This window comes from Anopheles moucheti, chromosome 3 (genome assembly GCF_943734755.1).
Source record: "Anopheles moucheti chromosome 3, idAnoMoucSN_F20_07, whole genome shotgun sequence".
In the NCBI taxonomy this organism is placed as follows: Eukaryota; Metazoa; Arthropoda; class Insecta; order Diptera; family Culicidae; genus Anopheles; species Anopheles moucheti.
Genome location: NC_069141.1, coordinates 90,209,333 through 90,227,163, shown reverse-complemented (window position 1 = coordinate 90,227,163; position 17,831 = coordinate 90,209,333). Strand labels below are relative to the sequence as shown.

Here is a 17,831-nt window from a genome sequence, read left to right as displayed (position 1 = left end):
TCTTTCTAGCAGGTTCTCAAGAACTCAACTCAAGAAGTTTGTTTTTCATCATTTGTTTATTTCCACAGTATTACGATTTTAGTTCTCCCACTGTACGTTATGCTTGCAGTTGTTTTACACTCGAACGTTCGTGACACGCAAAAAGCAAATTACATTACAAAATATATATGTTATGTTTCTTATGTGTTTTCGCATCTTGGAGCGATCGCGACATTTAGCCGATCAATATATTTTCTTCTTTCTTGTATCGTTTTTTTCTAAGTATCGGAGTTGTTTCGGGTTTTCTTTTGGTAATTTCCTTAACTTTTCGCTACAATTGCTACACGTTATGCACCTTCCTTCGCGTACATACACACAGGAGACGCTCATATAATCATCTGTTAATGTTGTTAGTCGTACAAAGTTGAATGAATTTAACGTTTTCTTTCGGGAAGAAAATGCTTAAGGTACTTTCTGAACATCGGAGATAAACTATACGTTGTTTAGCGATCTCTTTATGCACTTGTATATAAACAAAAAAAAAATGCTCGATAGAGAAATGTGTGTTTACGAATCTGTGTAGTTTTACGTACAAAATGCATTTATTGCACAATTGCAAATAAGCCTATCTTTTGCTAGAATATAGATTTTACCGATTTTCACATCTAGGCCAAGTCAATGGATGGACAATGGTTCAGCATTTTTTTATTTGTTTCTGTTTAATGTTTTGCGCTCTTTAATTCAATGCGAGAACGTTAATAGCGGCTGAGAGATTTTCTTGTTTCGAGTTCTAAATATTTCAATTTCATTCGCTCTGGGGTATAGCTACTGGTGGTGTTTTCGAATTTTGCTTTAAAAAACTATTCATTATGATCATCAAGCTAACGTGCAATGGTTGTAAGGCTTCTCCTGACCAGGACATTGAAATATTCTCAATGGTTCCCGAATCTTCCATTAGACAAGTTTTTTTATGATGAAAAAATATGGCATGACAAAGTACCAACTGCTACGGTCGGTTCGAAACGTTGTGACTGTTGTTGTGCAAAATATTTAGTTTGTGGCGGCAGTGACTAGATAAAGTGATACTGAAAAGTGGGTAAACAATGTACTCGACCACGTGCGCCCGCACTACTGGGTACCGGTAAATCTGCACCTGTTTCTTCGCGTGGAATCTAAACATTAAATCTACACTCTGGTTGTTGGCATTTGTTGGAGGATTGTGTGAATATATCATCGAACGAGTCGCAATCGCGCTTTGCCCTGTAGAAAAAAATGTAACAATGCTTACATTACCCTTTACCTTGGAAAATTATAGTAATACAAACAACTTAAACTTGTAAAACGGTATAACATATAACATACGGCTTTGCGCGCACGCCACTGGAGCTAACCAAAACGGAAGTACTGTTTTGCAATCACACTGTATCAATTGGTTTGTTCGTTTGTTAAAGTGGGATTTTCAAGCGTATTGAAAACATAAACTAAATGTAATGCCATACATCTGGATTTGAGTATATTGTATAACGTGTCGTGTACCCCACACAGCAGAACATCGATTTTTTTGTTTAAATATGAGAAAACGATTAAATACAGAGAATACAAACATTAACATCGTTCCCGAACTCCCTTCTCTTAATGGCTGCTTAATCGTTCTTGGGGTTCGTCGCAGACGTTCGCATCGCCGGGTGTTCTCTCTTCCTTCGCTTTCACGCACGTGTCCTTCTCAACGTTATTCAAAACAGTGTGAAAGTGGAACAGTGATGCTAGCGCATTCTTGTTCTTCTTTAATCGTAACCTTTCACCACTCACTTAACCAGCGTGTACGGACTAGAAAAATAAGAGGGGTCGTCATTAGGGGAGTTTACAACATAAGCACAAAAAACAGTAATGATAACATAAAAGAGTTGTATAAAAAGCGGTTTTAACATAGCACGAGCGCATTGCGATTTTATGTGTGTATGGCGAAAAGGATTATGTGTGAGAGTGAGGGCGTGTCAGTATGTTAATGTAGGATATGCGAAAAGGATGAGATTAAATGAGCCCTTTCACATTTGGAGCAGAAGAAATTAACTCTTGCAAAGCAACAAACCACTAGTTGCTTTAACAACTTGTAAACAAAATCACGTTGAACGTACTATATCAACACAAAGATATAATTAACTTCTAATGGTAATAAACTGCAACTAATTTACACTGGAAAAGATTGACAAGCAAATGCCATTAACGAAACACTACAAAGATCTACTTTTCAGAGGGACTCACGCGTTTCAAACATTTCCTCGTACAGATGATACGACAGAGTTTAGAGGACCACAAGCAATATTTAAAATGTGTTCCGTTCGTTTTGTTTGGTTTGTACTGTGTTATCATATCGGTGTTGGTGGAATTCGTAGGTAGAATAGGTGTCGGATTGCTGTATTGGGTTTTTGTGTTAGGTTTTTGAGTTCGAACATTTGTTGATCGAATTTATGCGAGACCAATGGGAAGAACATAAACTAACTGAAACCAATTATCCTAGCATAAATTAACACATAATCTACTATTTGGAAAGTAACAAAAGCTTAAACTATCACTTCTGGGTGTAATTCCATCATCACTTCCGTAGATGGGAGATCAAATACGGCCTGCAACAACAACAATAATAAATAAGAAACAATGGCAAGAGGAATCAAAATGGAGAATGAAAAAATGGGGAAACTACCAGCAAACCTAGGATTTAGGTCATTGTTTTGGTTAGGACCGTATGGCGACTCCGACTAGAATGGATTTTAAACCTTATTCGTTCTACAAGCAGTCAGTTAAATCAGCGCAAATGTTATGCTGCAGTTGGTACCGTAAAGAGCATCATTCTACTATTCTGCATACTACTGCTCTAGCAGCTATTTCGGGTGTAGCTACGACTTTGACTATCTTTTCGAAGCTGCGTGTTTCATTTTTGTTCGACATAATTTCTAACTAGCTAATCATCCAATGAAAGAGCATTTGGAGTTTAGTATCGTGTGTAAGGAAAGGGTGTGGTGGTGGTTCCAATTGTTCCAATGAGCTTACTGTAGCGCCACTAGTATGCTAGTGCGATGTTGGTAATGGTGATGATAGGTGAGTGAATTGTTTTAGATGTGTTCGATGTGAGATGTAGAGATGTATAGGTTAAAGGTGTGAGCTTTTGTGTGCCGTTTTTGCATGTTTTAGATGTACTTATGGTTTTGATTTACCCGCGAAATATCAACCCCGGTAATCGACTTGACCAGATCCGGGATCTTGTTCACGATTTGTAACACTTCACCGGTCAGCTTCACAGCACCGACCTCACCGTTGCCACTAGACACCATAGTGATCTTCTTTGCCTGTGACAGTGGTGCCGCAACTTCGGCAGCAACCTGAAAAAAGCGAATTGCATTTAGTGTTCGCACCGTACTAAAGGACACCGGTTTTACAAGCAGCTGATTGCCTCCCTTACCTTAGGCAGTGTTTCGAGCAGCATGTCCACCATTGCTGCCTCGCGGTACTCTCTCCAGGCCTCTGCCTTTTTAGCCATCTGTTCTGCTTCGGCCTTCGATTTGGCCGCAATAGCGAAAGCTTCGGCTTCGCCACGTACCTTTATCTACAATTATAAAAGCATTGTGAGTTCAAGCTGATAGAAAGGAAAAGTCACAGCACACTACTGACCGCTTCTGCTTCGGCTTCGGCTTCAAGAATGACGCGCGTTTTGTTAGCCTCAGCCAACTTTTCCAGCTTGTACTTCTCTGCTTCGGCCGGCCGACGAATGGTGGCTTCCAGTTCACGCTCGCGACGCTGCATTTCCTGCTCCTGTACGGCGATCTCCTGCGTACGTTCGACCACCTTAATCTGCATCTGTTCCTCCTTGATGCGCTGCTTCGTCTTAGCTGCCTGCAGCTCGTACGCCATCTCCGCTTCGGCCTTTTTCGTCTGCACCTCCACATCGTACACCGCCTTCTTCAGCTCGAAATCACGCTGAGCCTTCGCGATCTCGGTATCGTTCAGGAAGCGGGCCGCCATTCGTTGTTCCTCAGCGATCGCTTCCTTGATTGTCGCATCGCAACGTGCCTCCGCTTCGCCGATACGCGCGTCACGCTTCACTTCCGCCGTACGGGCCATACCGAGGCTTTTCAGATATCCCTATTGCGGCAGAAGTTGTTGTAAAGGAGACGGGAAAAGAATGAAAAAACACAACCGGCTTAATGTCATTTCTTCAAAGCGTTATAAGCGCCATGGTGATGGCAATGTGAGGAAAAGGCTAAAAGAAATATATTGCGCACTAGAATATTCTTCTAAACGGAAACAAAAATCACAAAACAAAACAGTGATACAAAACCAAATGTACACACGCACACACACACACAAACACATACATACAGATTAAATCACACTGTACCAGTGTTCGCCCTTAACACTAAAAACACAGCAGAAAACCCGAGGCTAGGAAAACCGTGTTTCTATTCGAAACGACTATGAAGTATGCGCGTAAGCGATTCGAGTAGTAGAATATTAGTAGTACGTAGATAGTAAGCTCGGGGAAATGGACTATCAAACACGAAAGCATTTAGACGGAACAATCGAATCAACGGCCATAATCGTTTGCGGGAACCAACGCCATGCGTATATTTATTAATAAGCCATACATGTATGACTCGCCGATTGATTTTGTCTTGTATGTACACGCCGGGAAGTATGGAAGATACTGTTTATCTCGAGATACACGATAAGTGGTATTGATCAGAACCACGACCGATTATACATTAAGTAACTCGCTTGGTTTAATTTGTATGTATAACGTTTTCATACGAGATAAGCTAAAGTCTTAATAGTGATTGTGTACTTTCAGACGTTACATCCTCAAGACATCTTGGGCAGTAATACATTAATATCCTAAAAATAAAAATTAGTATATCTTAATATACGACCGAAACCATTTCCGAGAAAGCACAAAGCAAAAGCATAAAATATATCTGCACATATAATTCTTACGCAACTCTGGGTTTTATAGAAAGCGGCAGGCACATGTCGAAAATAGAAACTTTTATGTCCACACTTAATTCTGCGCTCAGCTCTGTATAGCATTCAAATATTGAGTGTTTTTATGCATTTTTGCAAGGAAGGTTCCCTTGCACCTGTCGCAGGAGATTGATTGGGAGCAATGTGAGGGTACTTCGTTTCAATTGGTAAACTAACTCATATGTACAACAATAAAAAAGGAGCACAGAAAAAGAAACGGAAAAGAAATCATTAGCAACACAATTGCCCAACTGCTACTGGCACGGAGGAGGATTTTTTAAAAAAACCGAGCATTGAATGAAGTAGTTCTTGTTCAGCTGTTAAAGGTCTACAATGCGCAACGGTTCTTCCTCAACATACAACGGTGTGTGTGTGTACAAAAGTAATATGGTACAGATGAGGGCTAAACACATTTAAACACGGGTGGTTGTAAAACTATAGTGTGCATTTTTCACACAGGCGATACCGTAGAGGCGGTTTTTGGGGTTTCCTCTCGGTACCGCGATGGGGGTGGTTGATGTGTTCGAGAGTGTACGCTTTGTGTTAGATAGCTACTAGCAGCTAGTGTATGACCGATATGTGAGCAATAAAAGGAAATTAAAAAAAAACATGGTGAATGTCTGAATGCCGAATGTAACTCATTAATACAGGTGGAAAGAATATATGATTTCTTGCCCTGGAAAAACAAATGCAGTCGAGAGTTGAATTAACACATACCTTAGCACCCTTACATTATCAAAACACATTGTTATTTTATTCGTTAGCGGGTTAAAGAGGTACACGAAAAAAGACAAAAGAAGAAAAGAAAAAGAGAGAACCAATGAAAAGGAGGATACGACAAGAGTCCAAACACGGCTAGCGGTGGAAGCGCTAGCGCAGCGAGCAGAACAAGAGCTAGAACTAGAAGGATTCGTACTGTAAGGACGATATGTGCACGTCTTTTGCCGGGTTCTATTGATCTTTTCTTATCTCTTCCAGAACGAGGATATAGGGAATGGTGTTACTCACAGATTAAATGCGCAAGATGGTGATAAAGTAGTGAATGTAAGTTATGATAAGAGAACTAAAAACATTGAGAAATTGAAGATATGTAAGCGCAAAGCATAAACTTATCAATTTAACCCTTTTTTAGCTTAACAAATGCAATCTAACTTGGGGATTGTTAACACAAAGAAGAGCAAAAAGCTCAAAATAGCGGGAAAACTTTAATAGTCTGTTAGTTCATCACGCGATGCGCACATTACATCTTTAAAGGTTTTTTAATATTAATCCAATATCCAAATGGTTAACTTTATACGTCCAATAGCATTTCTGACGATGACAGTACAATTAGTAAAGGAAGGTAATATTACAGTTTAAGTAATGTAGTTAGTATTGCATCCGACAACAACTTTCAGTATTCGTACAGGTTATACCCAACGATGCTATTACACCTTTACACCCTACAATAAATTTTGAAATACGACCAAAGTAGTGAATTTCTTACCCTATTGTTCGCATCAAACTTGAAACGTACACGAGAAATGAAACAAAAAAACATATAATCAATTAATATGGATTAAAACAAAACAACAGGCGCACCGCGTGGAACAGTCAGGTCTATTAGTAGAACCTATTCGAATTGAATATTAATTGAGCTTTAAAATTTGTACGCTTCTACAAACTACGGAGAGTGATAATAAGATCCTAGATACAGAGCTGATATGTAGTAGAGTAAAGTAGATAGAAAAGTAGAAGAATGTGAATAAGTGTGAGAGCAAGTAGTGAGAACGTGGATAGAGAAAATGAAAGAAAGTATAGGACAGATTTAAGGATACAGCTCTCAGTTCGTAGGTCAGCGTTAACGAGTGTGTGTCTAGATAGAGAAGAAATGGAAAATAAGAACGCCGCTCTGCGAATAGGAACTTAATGTTGGGACACGTTTCGTTTAAAGATGACTGGAGTTATAGCTAAACCCTCGCATTAGGACGAAACAGCGACGGTAGAGTGATAGAGAGACGAACTTCTTTGGTTTGCGGTTGACCAATGGGGCCCATAGGCCGGATCTGTATCGTAGAGAACGCGTACGCTTTCGATTTGCTTACCTCCTCGTCGCGAATATCCTTGAGCGTGTAGGATACTACGGTAATACCCATGTTTACCAGATCAGACGAAGCGACTTCGAACACCTGCTTGGAGAATTTCTTGCGATCCTTGTAGATCTCCTCGACCGTCATCGAACCCATAATAGCACGTTGATGTCCCTCGAGTGTCACAAGCGCAATGTGCTGAATTTCGGCTTCCGGTTTGCCTAGAAACTGCTCGCACGCAGTCAGCAGCATGTCCTCGTTCTGGCCTTGGATCTTCACTTGCGCAATCCCGGTTACAGAGATCGGTACACCCTGGCTAGTGTATACGGTCGGGCTTTCCACCTGCAGTGTCATGGTGTTGAGTGAGATTCTACAAAACAAATTCCAGTTGTTAATAAGCGATTGTGTTACATGCCGAAACGTTACTACAGATAAGATATCAGACTGACTAACTATTATTATCAGTACAGCGCCACCATAGCGCCACTCTATGTTTTCAAATGTTTCTTTAGTAAGGTTTCGTTTGCAAGTGATGTTTAATTACCTCTGCACGCGTTGAATCGATGGCCAAACGAACGCCCGCCCACCGGGAACCAACAGAGGCTTCATGTGGCAGCATCCTGCGGATGGAAAGATGGACCGGAAAATATTAATTAACCTAGTAACCATAACCGACAGCTAGTTATGTTCGTTGAAAGCAGGAAGAGGGACTGGACACTGAAAGACTAGTACATAACGCCTTTTCTACATGCTCCGCTACCCATAGGATACCTTCGTTATTCTAAAAATAAATAATTATGGTTTTAAGTTAACGTTTGTTTTAGCTTATGCTTTGTTTTATGTTACTACCAATATGACCCAAATGGGTTAATCTAATTTCCATTTGTTTAAAACTATCTACCATATTTAATTACTGCGCCAAATTTTTGCTCCATTTATCTTTGTAGCTTTATGGTTCACGTCTACCGCTGCTAAACATGCAACTTTCTAAACAAACTGTTGGCCTAGGTTCCACAACGTTGACGCACCGGCTTGTCCAAGCGTGCAAAGGAATTGTCCTAAATTATTATTCCATGCAAAGAATATCACCGGGCAAAAGTGGGTATATAAAAGAGTTTAAGACCATTGAACGAAGACGTCGACGACGTAGGAAAATGGAAAAGGATGAGGCAAAAATCGATATCCTCGTGACACTTTTAGGACACCAATAGATAATAGACAGCACAAAACATACAGCCACACTCATATAGCGGCGGTTTTCCAACATTTCCCACTCTACCAGGGGCAAACCTTTTCCTCCACGGAAGCGTGCGCGCGGCCAACATATTGGGGGGAAATGTATTTTTATATTTCATCTCTCACTTTATGTGTGTGAGTGTGTCTGTTTTGTTTTATATGAAGTGTTTTGCTGTGATGTTTATTTCATGCTTCAACTATATGTGCTAATGAAAAAAAGGCAACGGAATACAGCGCGACGGCAGCAACGGAGCACACAGAGCGATGTGAAGGTAGGCCTACTGTTCCTTTTTTCGTATCGATTTTCAAGTACAGTACAACTGGTTTCATCTGCGCTCGCTGCAATAGCCTACGGCCAAATGTTAATATTAAAAATGTCTTTGCTAGTGAACTGTTTTTTGAAGTCCGCTGGGAGGCCATAAAAGTGTTAAAAATGGTACAGATATGCCCTTCGGTGCTGTAAAGAAGACAACTTTGAATAAACCATTGTTGTTTTGGTTTTTTTCTGCAGCAGCTAATTGTAAATAGATTTAGATGATACTTTTTTCCCAAGCCAAACCGCTGTAATACGAAATTAATTTAAGTGCCGCGGTATTTACCACCCCTATAGCACGGGGGCCGGTTTACATTAGAATGATGTCACTCCGCTGAGACGCATGCACCAACAACACACCAAGCATCCACTCCTGCCGCTCCTCAGCACACTATCTAATGGGATGGGGTTGGCCGTCTATCTGACGCCACATGTGATTCGTTATTGGGGATGGGTGGGTTTGCGATGAAATACAGAATGAAGCGTCCGTACCTGATACTACCAAGGCCTCGTTCGGGCCGCAAGTAACAAACCCCCAAACCATTGCTGCTGTTTAACTCTCTTATCACACCAAGTACCACCAACAAACTTTGGGTTCAATTTAAACAAGTTCTCAGCACGCCTTACTCGTTGACAAACTACTGAGCCGTAGAACTTTCTTTTCGAAAAATGATTTTTGCACAGGATTCGTTTGCAAACCGCACTAATTTGGATCGTTTTTTCAAGCGCGTCGACAAGCACAACACAAATCAATTGATGCGGACCGAAATTCTTTCGCCGTATTATCGTGGCGCCGCGTAGCGGTCTTTCGCGAAAGGACTGCAGACTGCGCGCTGTAAATTTACCCATTCGAGCAGTTTGCTTCGAGCAGGCTGTGGCATTCGCTCGTGTGTTGCGGAGACAGCGTGATGACGTCCCAGAATGCCTCAAATAAAACAGTGTTTTATGCTATTCATGCGTTTAAAATAGTTTCTAAACGTTTCATAACGTTGACTCTACCCGCGGTGCATACTCAGTGAAAGATTTTCCCTTAACCTTCAAGTAGGCAACCGGATACCCGTTTTTTTAACTTTAAACTGCAATTACTTTTGATTCATTGCTCCTGAAAATTTCAGTAGCCTCCTAACTTTTTATTTCCAATTTGCTTGGTGTATATATTTTAATTTTCAACAAGCAGTAAGTATTTTATTTTGATTTATTTTAAACTTTACCACTTAAGTTGGCAACCAGTATTCCCGGGTATTCCATACATTTTGTATGTAGCATGACGTTTCTCTTCTGCTTCTTTTCTTACTGTGTTTATTTTCGAGTCAAATTCAATGGATTTAAAATGTAAAATGAATCGTTAGTTTTACCATAACATAAAAAACATAATGAATGAATCAAATAGATTTTAGATATGCAGAGCATATTTTAGGAGAGCATGTTTTTAAAGAGGTGACATCGGCAGCGTGGAATATATTTGCCCATCACTATTGCATTACATACTATCAAACCCGTGAGAGCGATCGCTAGTGTAAGGAAGATCGATGAAACGGAAAGCATCCTTCATCTCGCTCAATCTTCCCGTCGGCTGGTACGAAATTCCATACAAAACCAGCTGTTTTCAGATTTCCGATACCAGGAGAGCATGTTTTTCAAGAGGTGACACCTAGAACCAGCCGAGCAAGCACAAATCACGCGCTTCCCGGTAGATGGCAATGCAATAGTGATGGGCAAATTTAACCACGCGGTATGCAATAAAAAGTCTAGAAATATAAATAAATTATAAACAAATATGCCTCAAAGACCCAGGCGAAAGACCGCTACGCAGCGCCACGGTAATACGACGAAAGAATTTCGGAAACATGTCAAAACTGCTAGAAAGGGCAAGTTAGGGACTGTTATTTTTCCCTTAAATTACCCTGTAAATCAGGGGAGATTCAATGGTAATTTAACGAAATTTTTCCTACTGATTGGTTTTGTCGACTGTGTAATGTTGGGCAAAATTATATGCCCTTTTTTATTCAGCTACGATTGTGTGGGAAACGCTTGTGATTGAAAACGTTTTCCACACTTTCTTTCACGGTCCCAAAACTAACGGAAATGATTACAGTAAAAGCCAAACAATGTATTGAATGATAGAAAATCAACATTTTAATCACCTTGTAGAACCTTTTAAGGTAAGAAATACGTCCTATGTTACTTATTTGCTTAGCACCATTTGAAACATTTTTGAACGTACCCGTGTTTGTCCTGAAATTCCCAGCACCTGGAACCCGTTAAAGTGAACTAATCCCTTTTAGTCGCTCCTACAGAACGTAGGGTACGAGAGCTTTCCTTTGCTTCGGATAGTTGGGGAAGTTTTCCACGTACCACTGGTGTGTGAGCCACGAGTTCATTAGCTGATTCGAAAGCACCCATAGCAGCACGTAAACCATAGAGCTGTTCCGATGTAACACCGCGAACAATACGACGTACATGACGATTTCGAAGAACATGTGCGGTGAGGAAACGACTTCGAAGAAGTCTCCGGTCGGAAGACTGTGCTTATGGTTGATCACCTTTCCAACTTTATCTTTGCGCAAATTAGCTAGGATTACGTTCGAGCGGTACTGGTGGAACCAGGCATAGTAAAACACTCCGATTGCTAAACCTAGCGATAAGCTGGGCTCAAACCGATATCCATTGGTAGGTAGCGAAACAGGACCCATGCGGGTGAATCCTTCCGCCTGCGACAGGATTGCCACGACCGTACCGAAGTAATGAATGTATCCGACGAGGTACGCGGAGAGATTGATTTTCAACTTGCTGGAAAACACCTGCACGAACCAGGTTTCGTAGAACCGCCGTAAGCATTGTAGCGTGATCAGCGTCATGGCAATCATTGTTTCAGTCGGTGTCGTACGCACCATGCGCCTATTTGTAGCCATCGTATCGAGGAATGATATCACGTACTCAGGAGCTGGTTTACCAGAAATGTACGTTCCCATCATCACAGCAAACCCAGCAAGCGCCCAGACAGCAGCAAAAACGTAGAAGTGCTTGAACCAAGCCTTGGGAACCTCCAGCAAAGACACCAAACGATCCGGCGTATCTTTGAGTGCATGTTTACCGTAGCGAAACGTCTGTCGAATGGCTGTTGGTAGGTGCTTCTCGATAGTTGCCAATAATCCACCCAGAACCACAACGGTGACGATCAGGTTGACGAACAGAAAGTTGATCAGATTGATCGACCGAATATCGAACCACGGGACCATTGTACTGTGTATTGTTTTTCTTCCTTCGGTTGGTTGTTGTACGTGGACTAGTCACAGCAGTTTTCCAACGGCGTATTACCTAGCTGCCATCGCCCCGTTGCAAGCGATTGATCGTGAAGAAGTAGGACACGCCACATGAGTCGTTAGCACCTTTTTGCTCATCCCAATCCCGTTGTCTGCAGACGATCTGGAAATTGTTTGTTTACGCTAAACATGACCAAGGTGATGAGGGAATAAAGGAAATTAATTAAGGCTATTAAAAATAAATAATGATCAAGGATGGAGCAAAGGCATGCGTTTTTTGCATAACATACCCTCCAAAGATTCTTCCCATGATAATAGTGTGCATTTTATTGGAAATTTATTCTTTTAAAATTCACCCAAGATGTACAGATAGTCAGCAGAATTTGTGTCAGCAGAACGCTGAATGGAAGACCGCCACGACGTGATGACGTTTTGCGTAGCGTCAAATTTGACAGTACACGACACAACATACATTGGAAATACGAAATTTACGAACAATTGGCCAAGAAAACAGAACTACCGAGCGATAAAACGTGTCCTGCCGGAACTGTATCGTATTTACAAGGATACTCGTTCCCTCATCCTAAAGCACTAGGGATAGTAGTAACGCATTCGCGACAGAAAAATGGTGTTCGTAAAGTCGTGGGAAGATTTTGAGATTGCGGCGGAAAACATGTACATGGCGAATCCGTGCCAGTGTCGGTTTACGATGAAGTATACGCATCAACGAGGTGCTGTTTTGTTGAAGCTTACCGACAATGCCAAGTGCATACAGTACAAAACAGAGGTCCTGTCGGAACTGCGACGAATCGAAAAGTTCTCCGGCAATCTGATACATATGATGGCATCGAAGGAATAAGAACGGAGTTAATAGAGGCCGAATACGACACATGAGCAAAAGGTGAAAGATGCTAGGCGAGGGAGTTTAAATAAAAAATCAACCGTATTGTTAAGTTAAACTTTGAATACATGTGAGAGACTCCTCAGTTATCCGAAACATGGAAGGAACCAGAGGTAGGTATGACTACGTCTAACGTCGTGGAATAACATGTTTCGTTTTCTTTCAGGATGGAATCAAAAAATGTTTGCATTTTATGAGGATATATTTATCTATGATAACTGTAACTTCACCCGTGACGGGAGACGAGCACGTCAGAATAAAAAGTGGAGCGTAAAGGGTCTGTTAGCTCCTTTTGAACTAGATGGCTTTTAGGCGGTTCAGCTGCGTCCATTATACACCCTTCTTTTCCAGGCGTTTGGCAAGGATAAAATAGAATTCGTGAAATCATCATCAGTACTAGTCCTCGAAGTCCGAGGATCTGTGGAATAGTTTAACCATAACACCCTCTTCCAAGTCAGAGCATTTTGCATGAGTAGCTTCGGAATGTTGTGCAGAAAAGGGGATTGATGTCTTGGGTTTCCTTTCTAGCTAATTTTTACACCTTACCCAGGATATCGTGTGGGTACATCTTCTTCCGATAGCCTCGTTTCACAACCATCTTGATGGCAATCACAATCATCACGATGCAGGTTACGTACAACAGCGCACTGAAGCGGATGTCGATGTCACTGAGCACATTACCGTACGAGTGGTAGCTTGTTTGGGCACCAGATGCGGCAGCGCCACTCCATTCTGATCGACCTTCCGAACCCTGCGGTGCGAGGCTGCTATCATGCAGACCGAACAAATGGCGTCGATCGTACGCGTACATGTGCTTAAGGTAGAGCAGCACCTCCGTCAGGTTCCACTCGTTACCGTCTTCCATAGTGTACTGCTGGTGGTTGTGGTGGTTGGTTAAGATCTTGCGTCTACACTGCGTACAATCACTAGTGGTTGGGAATTGTACTTTTGGATGTTCCGGATCCTGGGTCGCATCGCCCGCAAGACGCTTATTCACTTCATTGTGACTTGACCAAAGCCACAGTACGGCATCATCCTTCGTACCCACCTGCCAGATACGATTTCGATCGGCCATCTGCTGGAAGTGCTGCGAGCACTCAGAGCACCCGAAATAGTGCTTAATGTAACCATGCATCGCATCCAACACTTCCAGTGGGTTGTTGGACTGATCACTCTCGGCGGCCTGTACCGTTAGATAGTGAAACAGTGTCCACAAACCGCACGGATAGCGTCGCAACCCTTCTTTCGAGCCGGAACAACCAATCCAATGATTGGAGGAAAACACCGGCTTTCGCTCGGTTTCGAGCGATTTTACACGCGCCACAAATGCTTCCCCATCGAGTCGTTCCTCGCCGTTGTTTAGTACGTACTGGCGTAGTTCCGTAAGGAACCGTCGGCCATTATCGTTGAAAGGAAAGTAGCGCACGAGCACGTTTAGGAAGTTTTGCAACGCCACCAACCGCTCACCCTCGATCGTTCGGAACCGTCCAATCTCATGGAAGAGCGCAAACCGTATCGCCTCTTCCAAATCTGCCTGATAAACAACGGCCGCACCAAGTTCCTTTACCTTAGCTCGTATTGCAGCTTCCTGCTTTTGTTCCATCAGAGCCGATATGTTCTGTTCGGTCGTACCAGCTGCACCCTCTCCGGCTTTTTTTGTCGACTTTGTCGACACGTCCGTCACGATGATGTTATGCTGGCGCAGGTGTGATCGTATCGCTTCGCGAACTTTCTCCCGGGAAAATTCGTCAATCGGTAGGTTGATGACACTCAGTGAGGAACCATCCACCACCGAGAGACCGTTCGTGGTTAGGGTTGGATCGTGCACCCGGTAAACAACGACGTCTGGTGTATCGTGGAAATCGAGGATCACCTGCAAACCGGTCGTCGCGATCGAGTCCTTCTCGGTAATCAGATAAACGTACTTTGGTCTACTAGCACCGAGGGAGGTGACTTCAAACAGGGTCGCTTTATCGTCCGTACGATTGATGGCCGTAAAGTTGGGCCAGTTGTTCGGTTTGTTCTCGACGTGCAGCATGTATTCGACCAACCGATCGATAATGCGTTGTCCATCGTGCTCTTTCACTGGTTGTCCTTTATGTGGGGTGAAAGAAAAAAAATTAAAATATTTTCAGTACAGATATCTCCGGACTTGCATTAGAAGGTCCGCTATCGTAGCAATCTTCTTACTTTCAATGTTATCGCCCACACTGAATTCAATTTATCATCATTTGCGAAATTGCGGATAATTGAGTCGCTTCAAGTGTGGGATTCCAAAAGGCTTAATTCAAGATCACCTAAACGACCGTACGGCAGCAGAGAGGTGCATAAAAAAATTCACCTCCCGGTGGGGAGATAAAGCGCTGCAGAGGGCGTCAGAAAGGGCAGTAAGGCTATTCTGTCCTATTAGGGAAAATTCTGAGCTCGTAATTGAATCTATTGGAGAGCGTAAAGCTGATCAACCAACGTACAAGAATGCACACGATGGCGATTTTGTGCTACAGACGACAAAGAATATACGACGCGTGTAACAAATATATGAATTGCAGTTTGTTGCAGTTTTGCAATTCCAAAGCAGGGAAAGAAGCATACAAAAACAACGTGGTTGTGATTTGCAACGGCAAACGGAACTAGGCATGAAATGTATACTTGCTCCCGGGCGATGGCACGTTTGTTTTCCCTTGTCAAATCGGAAAGGGAAGAAAAAGTATGTAATGGTTTTTGATAACGAAAGCCACAACGGCAGACTTCGGTGTCATTCGTTAACAGGTGTGTGGGTGCATTACCACATCATCATTTCAAATGGAAGAACGCAGCATGAAGGAGAAAACGGACCTTCGGAACTGATAGCATTTTTTATGTGTCTTAGGTGAAATTCATGTTTCGTTGTGTAAAATACGTGGTACTTTAATCTATTTCAACGTAACATAGGATGCCTCGAATGTTTGGTAATATGATGACCAAATTTTTACTTAGAGATTTGAATATTGTCTTGTACTAATAGTATTATTATAACTGACTACAACAAACCATATCCAACTCTAAAGATTGTCAACTAACAGCTAAAACGAAAGTCAATCAGTAAGCCGAGGTGCCTTCGCCTTCAAATGACCGTGAGGTTTATTGAATGAAGGTAAATTTTTACCAAAAAAACAAACTCTTTGACTAGAGAAAACTGTTGATGTGTACACAATTCATGCTGAATCAACAACATGGCAGTTCGATACAAAGGAAAACACTGTTCACGGTTTTACGATACGTCGGGACCGTAACTCTGGTGCACACAGGTGGCAAGCATTAAAAATGAATTGGCTTCAAATCTCGCATCCAAAATCTAAGCTTCTACATTAAATTTATAACGCGTTTGATTAAGTTTTGCTAATCGACAAACTATGTTTTCCGGAACTCCTAAAAATAGTGGAAACAAACAACCAATCTGGTGATCTCCGAGGTCAACATAACAAGCTGATAATGATAGTGGTGCTGCGAATTTCGTACAACACTCTGCGCTCACCTATATTCTGTTCGCCATCCGCATAGTAAGGTGAAAAGAATCGAATCGTCGGATACGCCATTACTTCGAACTCCCGGCAGACGGCATTGTTTTCATCCCGGGAGCAGTCCAGCGCCGTCACGCGAACCAGCTTCTGCCAGCCGAGAATGTCCGTGGCCAGCTGCTTCCAGATCGGTGCGAACCGGCGGCAAAAACCACAGTAGGAGTTGTAAAACTCGACCAGCGAGGCATGGGGCTGGTTAAACACCTGCTGTTTCAGGTTGGCCGCAGTCAGCGAAATGACGGAATCGGTCGCATCGTACAGGCCACTGTTTTCACTTTCTTCGATCTGCCGTTTGTACAGCCGCTGCTCGTAGACACTCAGTTTTTCCCGCAATCCGACCGCACCGCCGTCCACCTGACCGAGCCAAGGCCCGGTACCGAGGTCGACGGTGGCCACCACCAGCAGTAGTAGAAGCCACGCAGTGGACGATCTGGTGGGTGGCAGATGGAACCGGGCCGAAATCAAAATACGCATCACCATTACACGGTTGCGTTAGGTTTGCGCTCACACTACGGAATGAGGACAGGAACCGGAACGTATGCTGCCGCAAGTACACGATTACTTCCTCACTGGCACTGTACCATTGCGCTCGTTGGAAAGCTGATTCGGACTAGTTGCGGACGACCGTACGGCCCGTGGAACAGTTTTTACCCCTCAACTACCAGTCACTGCGTTCCACACCAGCTGACTTCACAAACTGAACGGCTCTCGATAAGGTCCCAGTCAGACAGCGCGCTCTTAATTTGCCCATTCGAGCAGTTTGCTTCGGCAGGCAGGATTCACTCGTTTGTTGTGGAGGCAGTGTGATGGCGACGCAGAATGCATCAAATTAAAGAGTGTTTTATGCTATTCTTGCTTTTAACATGGTTTTAAAACGTTTCGAAATGTTTACTCTACACGTGGTGCATGCTCAGTGAAAGATTTTCCCTTAATTCACCGTTTAATTAATTGGTAAATAAATGGAAAATCAGCACGCCTCGAAGACTCAATGCAAAACATGTCAACACTGCTCGAAAGAGTAAATTAGGGGTTGTTGATTTTCCCTCAATTACCCCTTAAATTTTCCGGTAAATTACGAGTAATTTAAAATTCACATTTAGAAGCATTCGGTAACGGTAAAATGCTTATAAAACATCTTTATCTGTAAAAATATTATTTATTATAAAAAAGTTGGAGTTGAAGGAAAATTTTAACCTTTGGGAAACGTTGTTCATTAAAATTCAGCCTAGATGCATATAAATGTATTTTATGCAATTCGAAAATTAATTTTTGTTCGCAAAGTTACAAGTGCAGTTACTGAGTGCAGTTAATCGAGCGGAGTCAATCGAGCGATCTAACTTGAAAATGTTTAAGGCGTACGAAATTTGTAAAATGTGAGAAAAAAAGTCCCTTAGTGAAGCTTATAGGATGAGAAATTTGTGTTGCATATGAACATGATTTATTTTGAAGAATATTGTATATGAGCTAAAAAATTCAACAGTGTAGGCCGTGTACGTGTAC

At 42.3% G+C, this 17,831-nt stretch overlaps 4 protein-coding genes across 6 annotated transcripts; 1 reads left to right on the top strand and 3 right to left on the bottom strand.

The window, feature by feature from the left end:
* Positions 1-46: 46 nt before the first annotated feature.
* Positions 47-9,370, bottom strand: LOC128302202 (flotillin-1). 3 transcript variants are annotated; one of them, XM_053038961.1, is made up of 8 exons: positions 9,103-9,370; positions 7,606-7,681; positions 7,077-7,431; positions 6,479-6,496; positions 3,646-4,116; positions 3,437-3,580; positions 3,192-3,356; positions 47-1,806 (listed from the first exon to the last, which is right to left on the bottom strand). In XM_053038961.1, exons 1-8 carry the CDS (start codon positions 9,152-9,154, stop codon positions 1,789-1,791), a joined length of 1,299 nt encoding a protein of 432 aa, XP_052894921.1. In that variant the 5' UTR covers positions 9,155-9,370; the 3' UTR covers positions 47-1,788. The 3 variants fall into 3 exon arrangements, with proteins under 3 accessions (XP_052894921.1, XP_052894923.1, XP_052894922.1); XM_053038963.1 differs by lacking the exon at positions 6,479-6,496 and having other exon boundaries at positions 7,062-7,431; XM_053038962.1 differs by lacking the exon at positions 6,479-6,496.
* Positions 9,371-10,736: 1,366 nt separating this feature from the next.
* LOC128303631 (polyprenol reductase) lies at positions 10,737-11,989 on the bottom strand. The gene has a single exon (XM_053040640.1). It carries the CDS (start codon positions 11,847-11,849, stop codon positions 10,902-10,904), a length of 948 nt encoding a protein of 315 aa, XP_052896600.1. The 5' UTR covers positions 11,850-11,989; the 3' UTR covers positions 10,737-10,901.
* A 345-nt stretch (positions 11,990-12,334) lies between these two features.
* LOC128304308 (signal recognition particle 9 kDa protein) lies at positions 12,335-12,824 on the top strand. Its single transcript, XM_053041480.1, has one exon. It carries the CDS (start codon positions 12,499-12,501, stop codon positions 12,730-12,732), a length of 234 nt encoding a protein of 77 aa, XP_052897440.1. The 5' UTR covers positions 12,335-12,498; the 3' UTR covers positions 12,733-12,824.
* A 139-nt stretch (positions 12,825-12,963) lies between these two features.
* Positions 12,964-17,113, bottom strand: LOC128300628 (sulfhydryl oxidase 1). The gene is made up of 2 exons (XM_053036754.1): positions 16,289-17,113; positions 12,964-14,868 (listed from the first exon to the last, which is right to left on the bottom strand). The coding sequence occupies exons 1-2, from the start codon at positions 16,809-16,811 to the stop codon at positions 13,310-13,312; spliced, it is 2,082 nt and encodes a 693-aa protein (XP_052892714.1). The 5' UTR covers positions 16,812-17,113; the 3' UTR covers positions 12,964-13,309.
* Between the last annotated feature and the right edge of the window lie 718 nt (positions 17,114-17,831).

Bases quoted from the DNA above. Each gene is read 5' to 3' on its own strand.
- LOC128304308 (XM_053041480.1), top strand. From the start codon at position 12,499: ATGGTGTTCGTAAAGTCGTGGGAAGATTTTGAGATTGCGGCGGAAAAC.
- LOC128302202 (XM_053038961.1), bottom strand. From the start codon at position 9,154: ATGGTTTGGGGGTTTGTTACTTGCGGCCCGAACGAGGCCTTGGTAGTA. The intron at 7,432-7,605 runs GTAATTAAACAT...TTTGTTTTGTAG, and splicing joins TCGATTCAACGCGTGCAGAG to AATCTCACTCAACACCATGA. The intron at 3,581-3,645 runs GTCAGTAGTGTG...TTATAATTGTAG, and splicing joins CCGAAGCCGAAGCAGAAGCG to ATAAAGGTACGTGGCGAAGC.
- LOC128303631 (XM_053040640.1), bottom strand. From the start codon at position 11,849: ATGGTCCCGTGGTTCGATATTCGGTCGATCAATCTGATCAACTTTCTG.
- LOC128300628 (XM_053036754.1), bottom strand. From the start codon at position 16,811: ATGGTGATGCGTATTTTGATTTCGGCCCGGTTCCATCTGCCACCCACC. The intron at 14,869-16,288 runs GTGAGCGCAGAG...CCCCACATAAAG, and splicing joins GGATGGCGAACAGAATATAG to GACAACCAGTGAAAGAGCAC.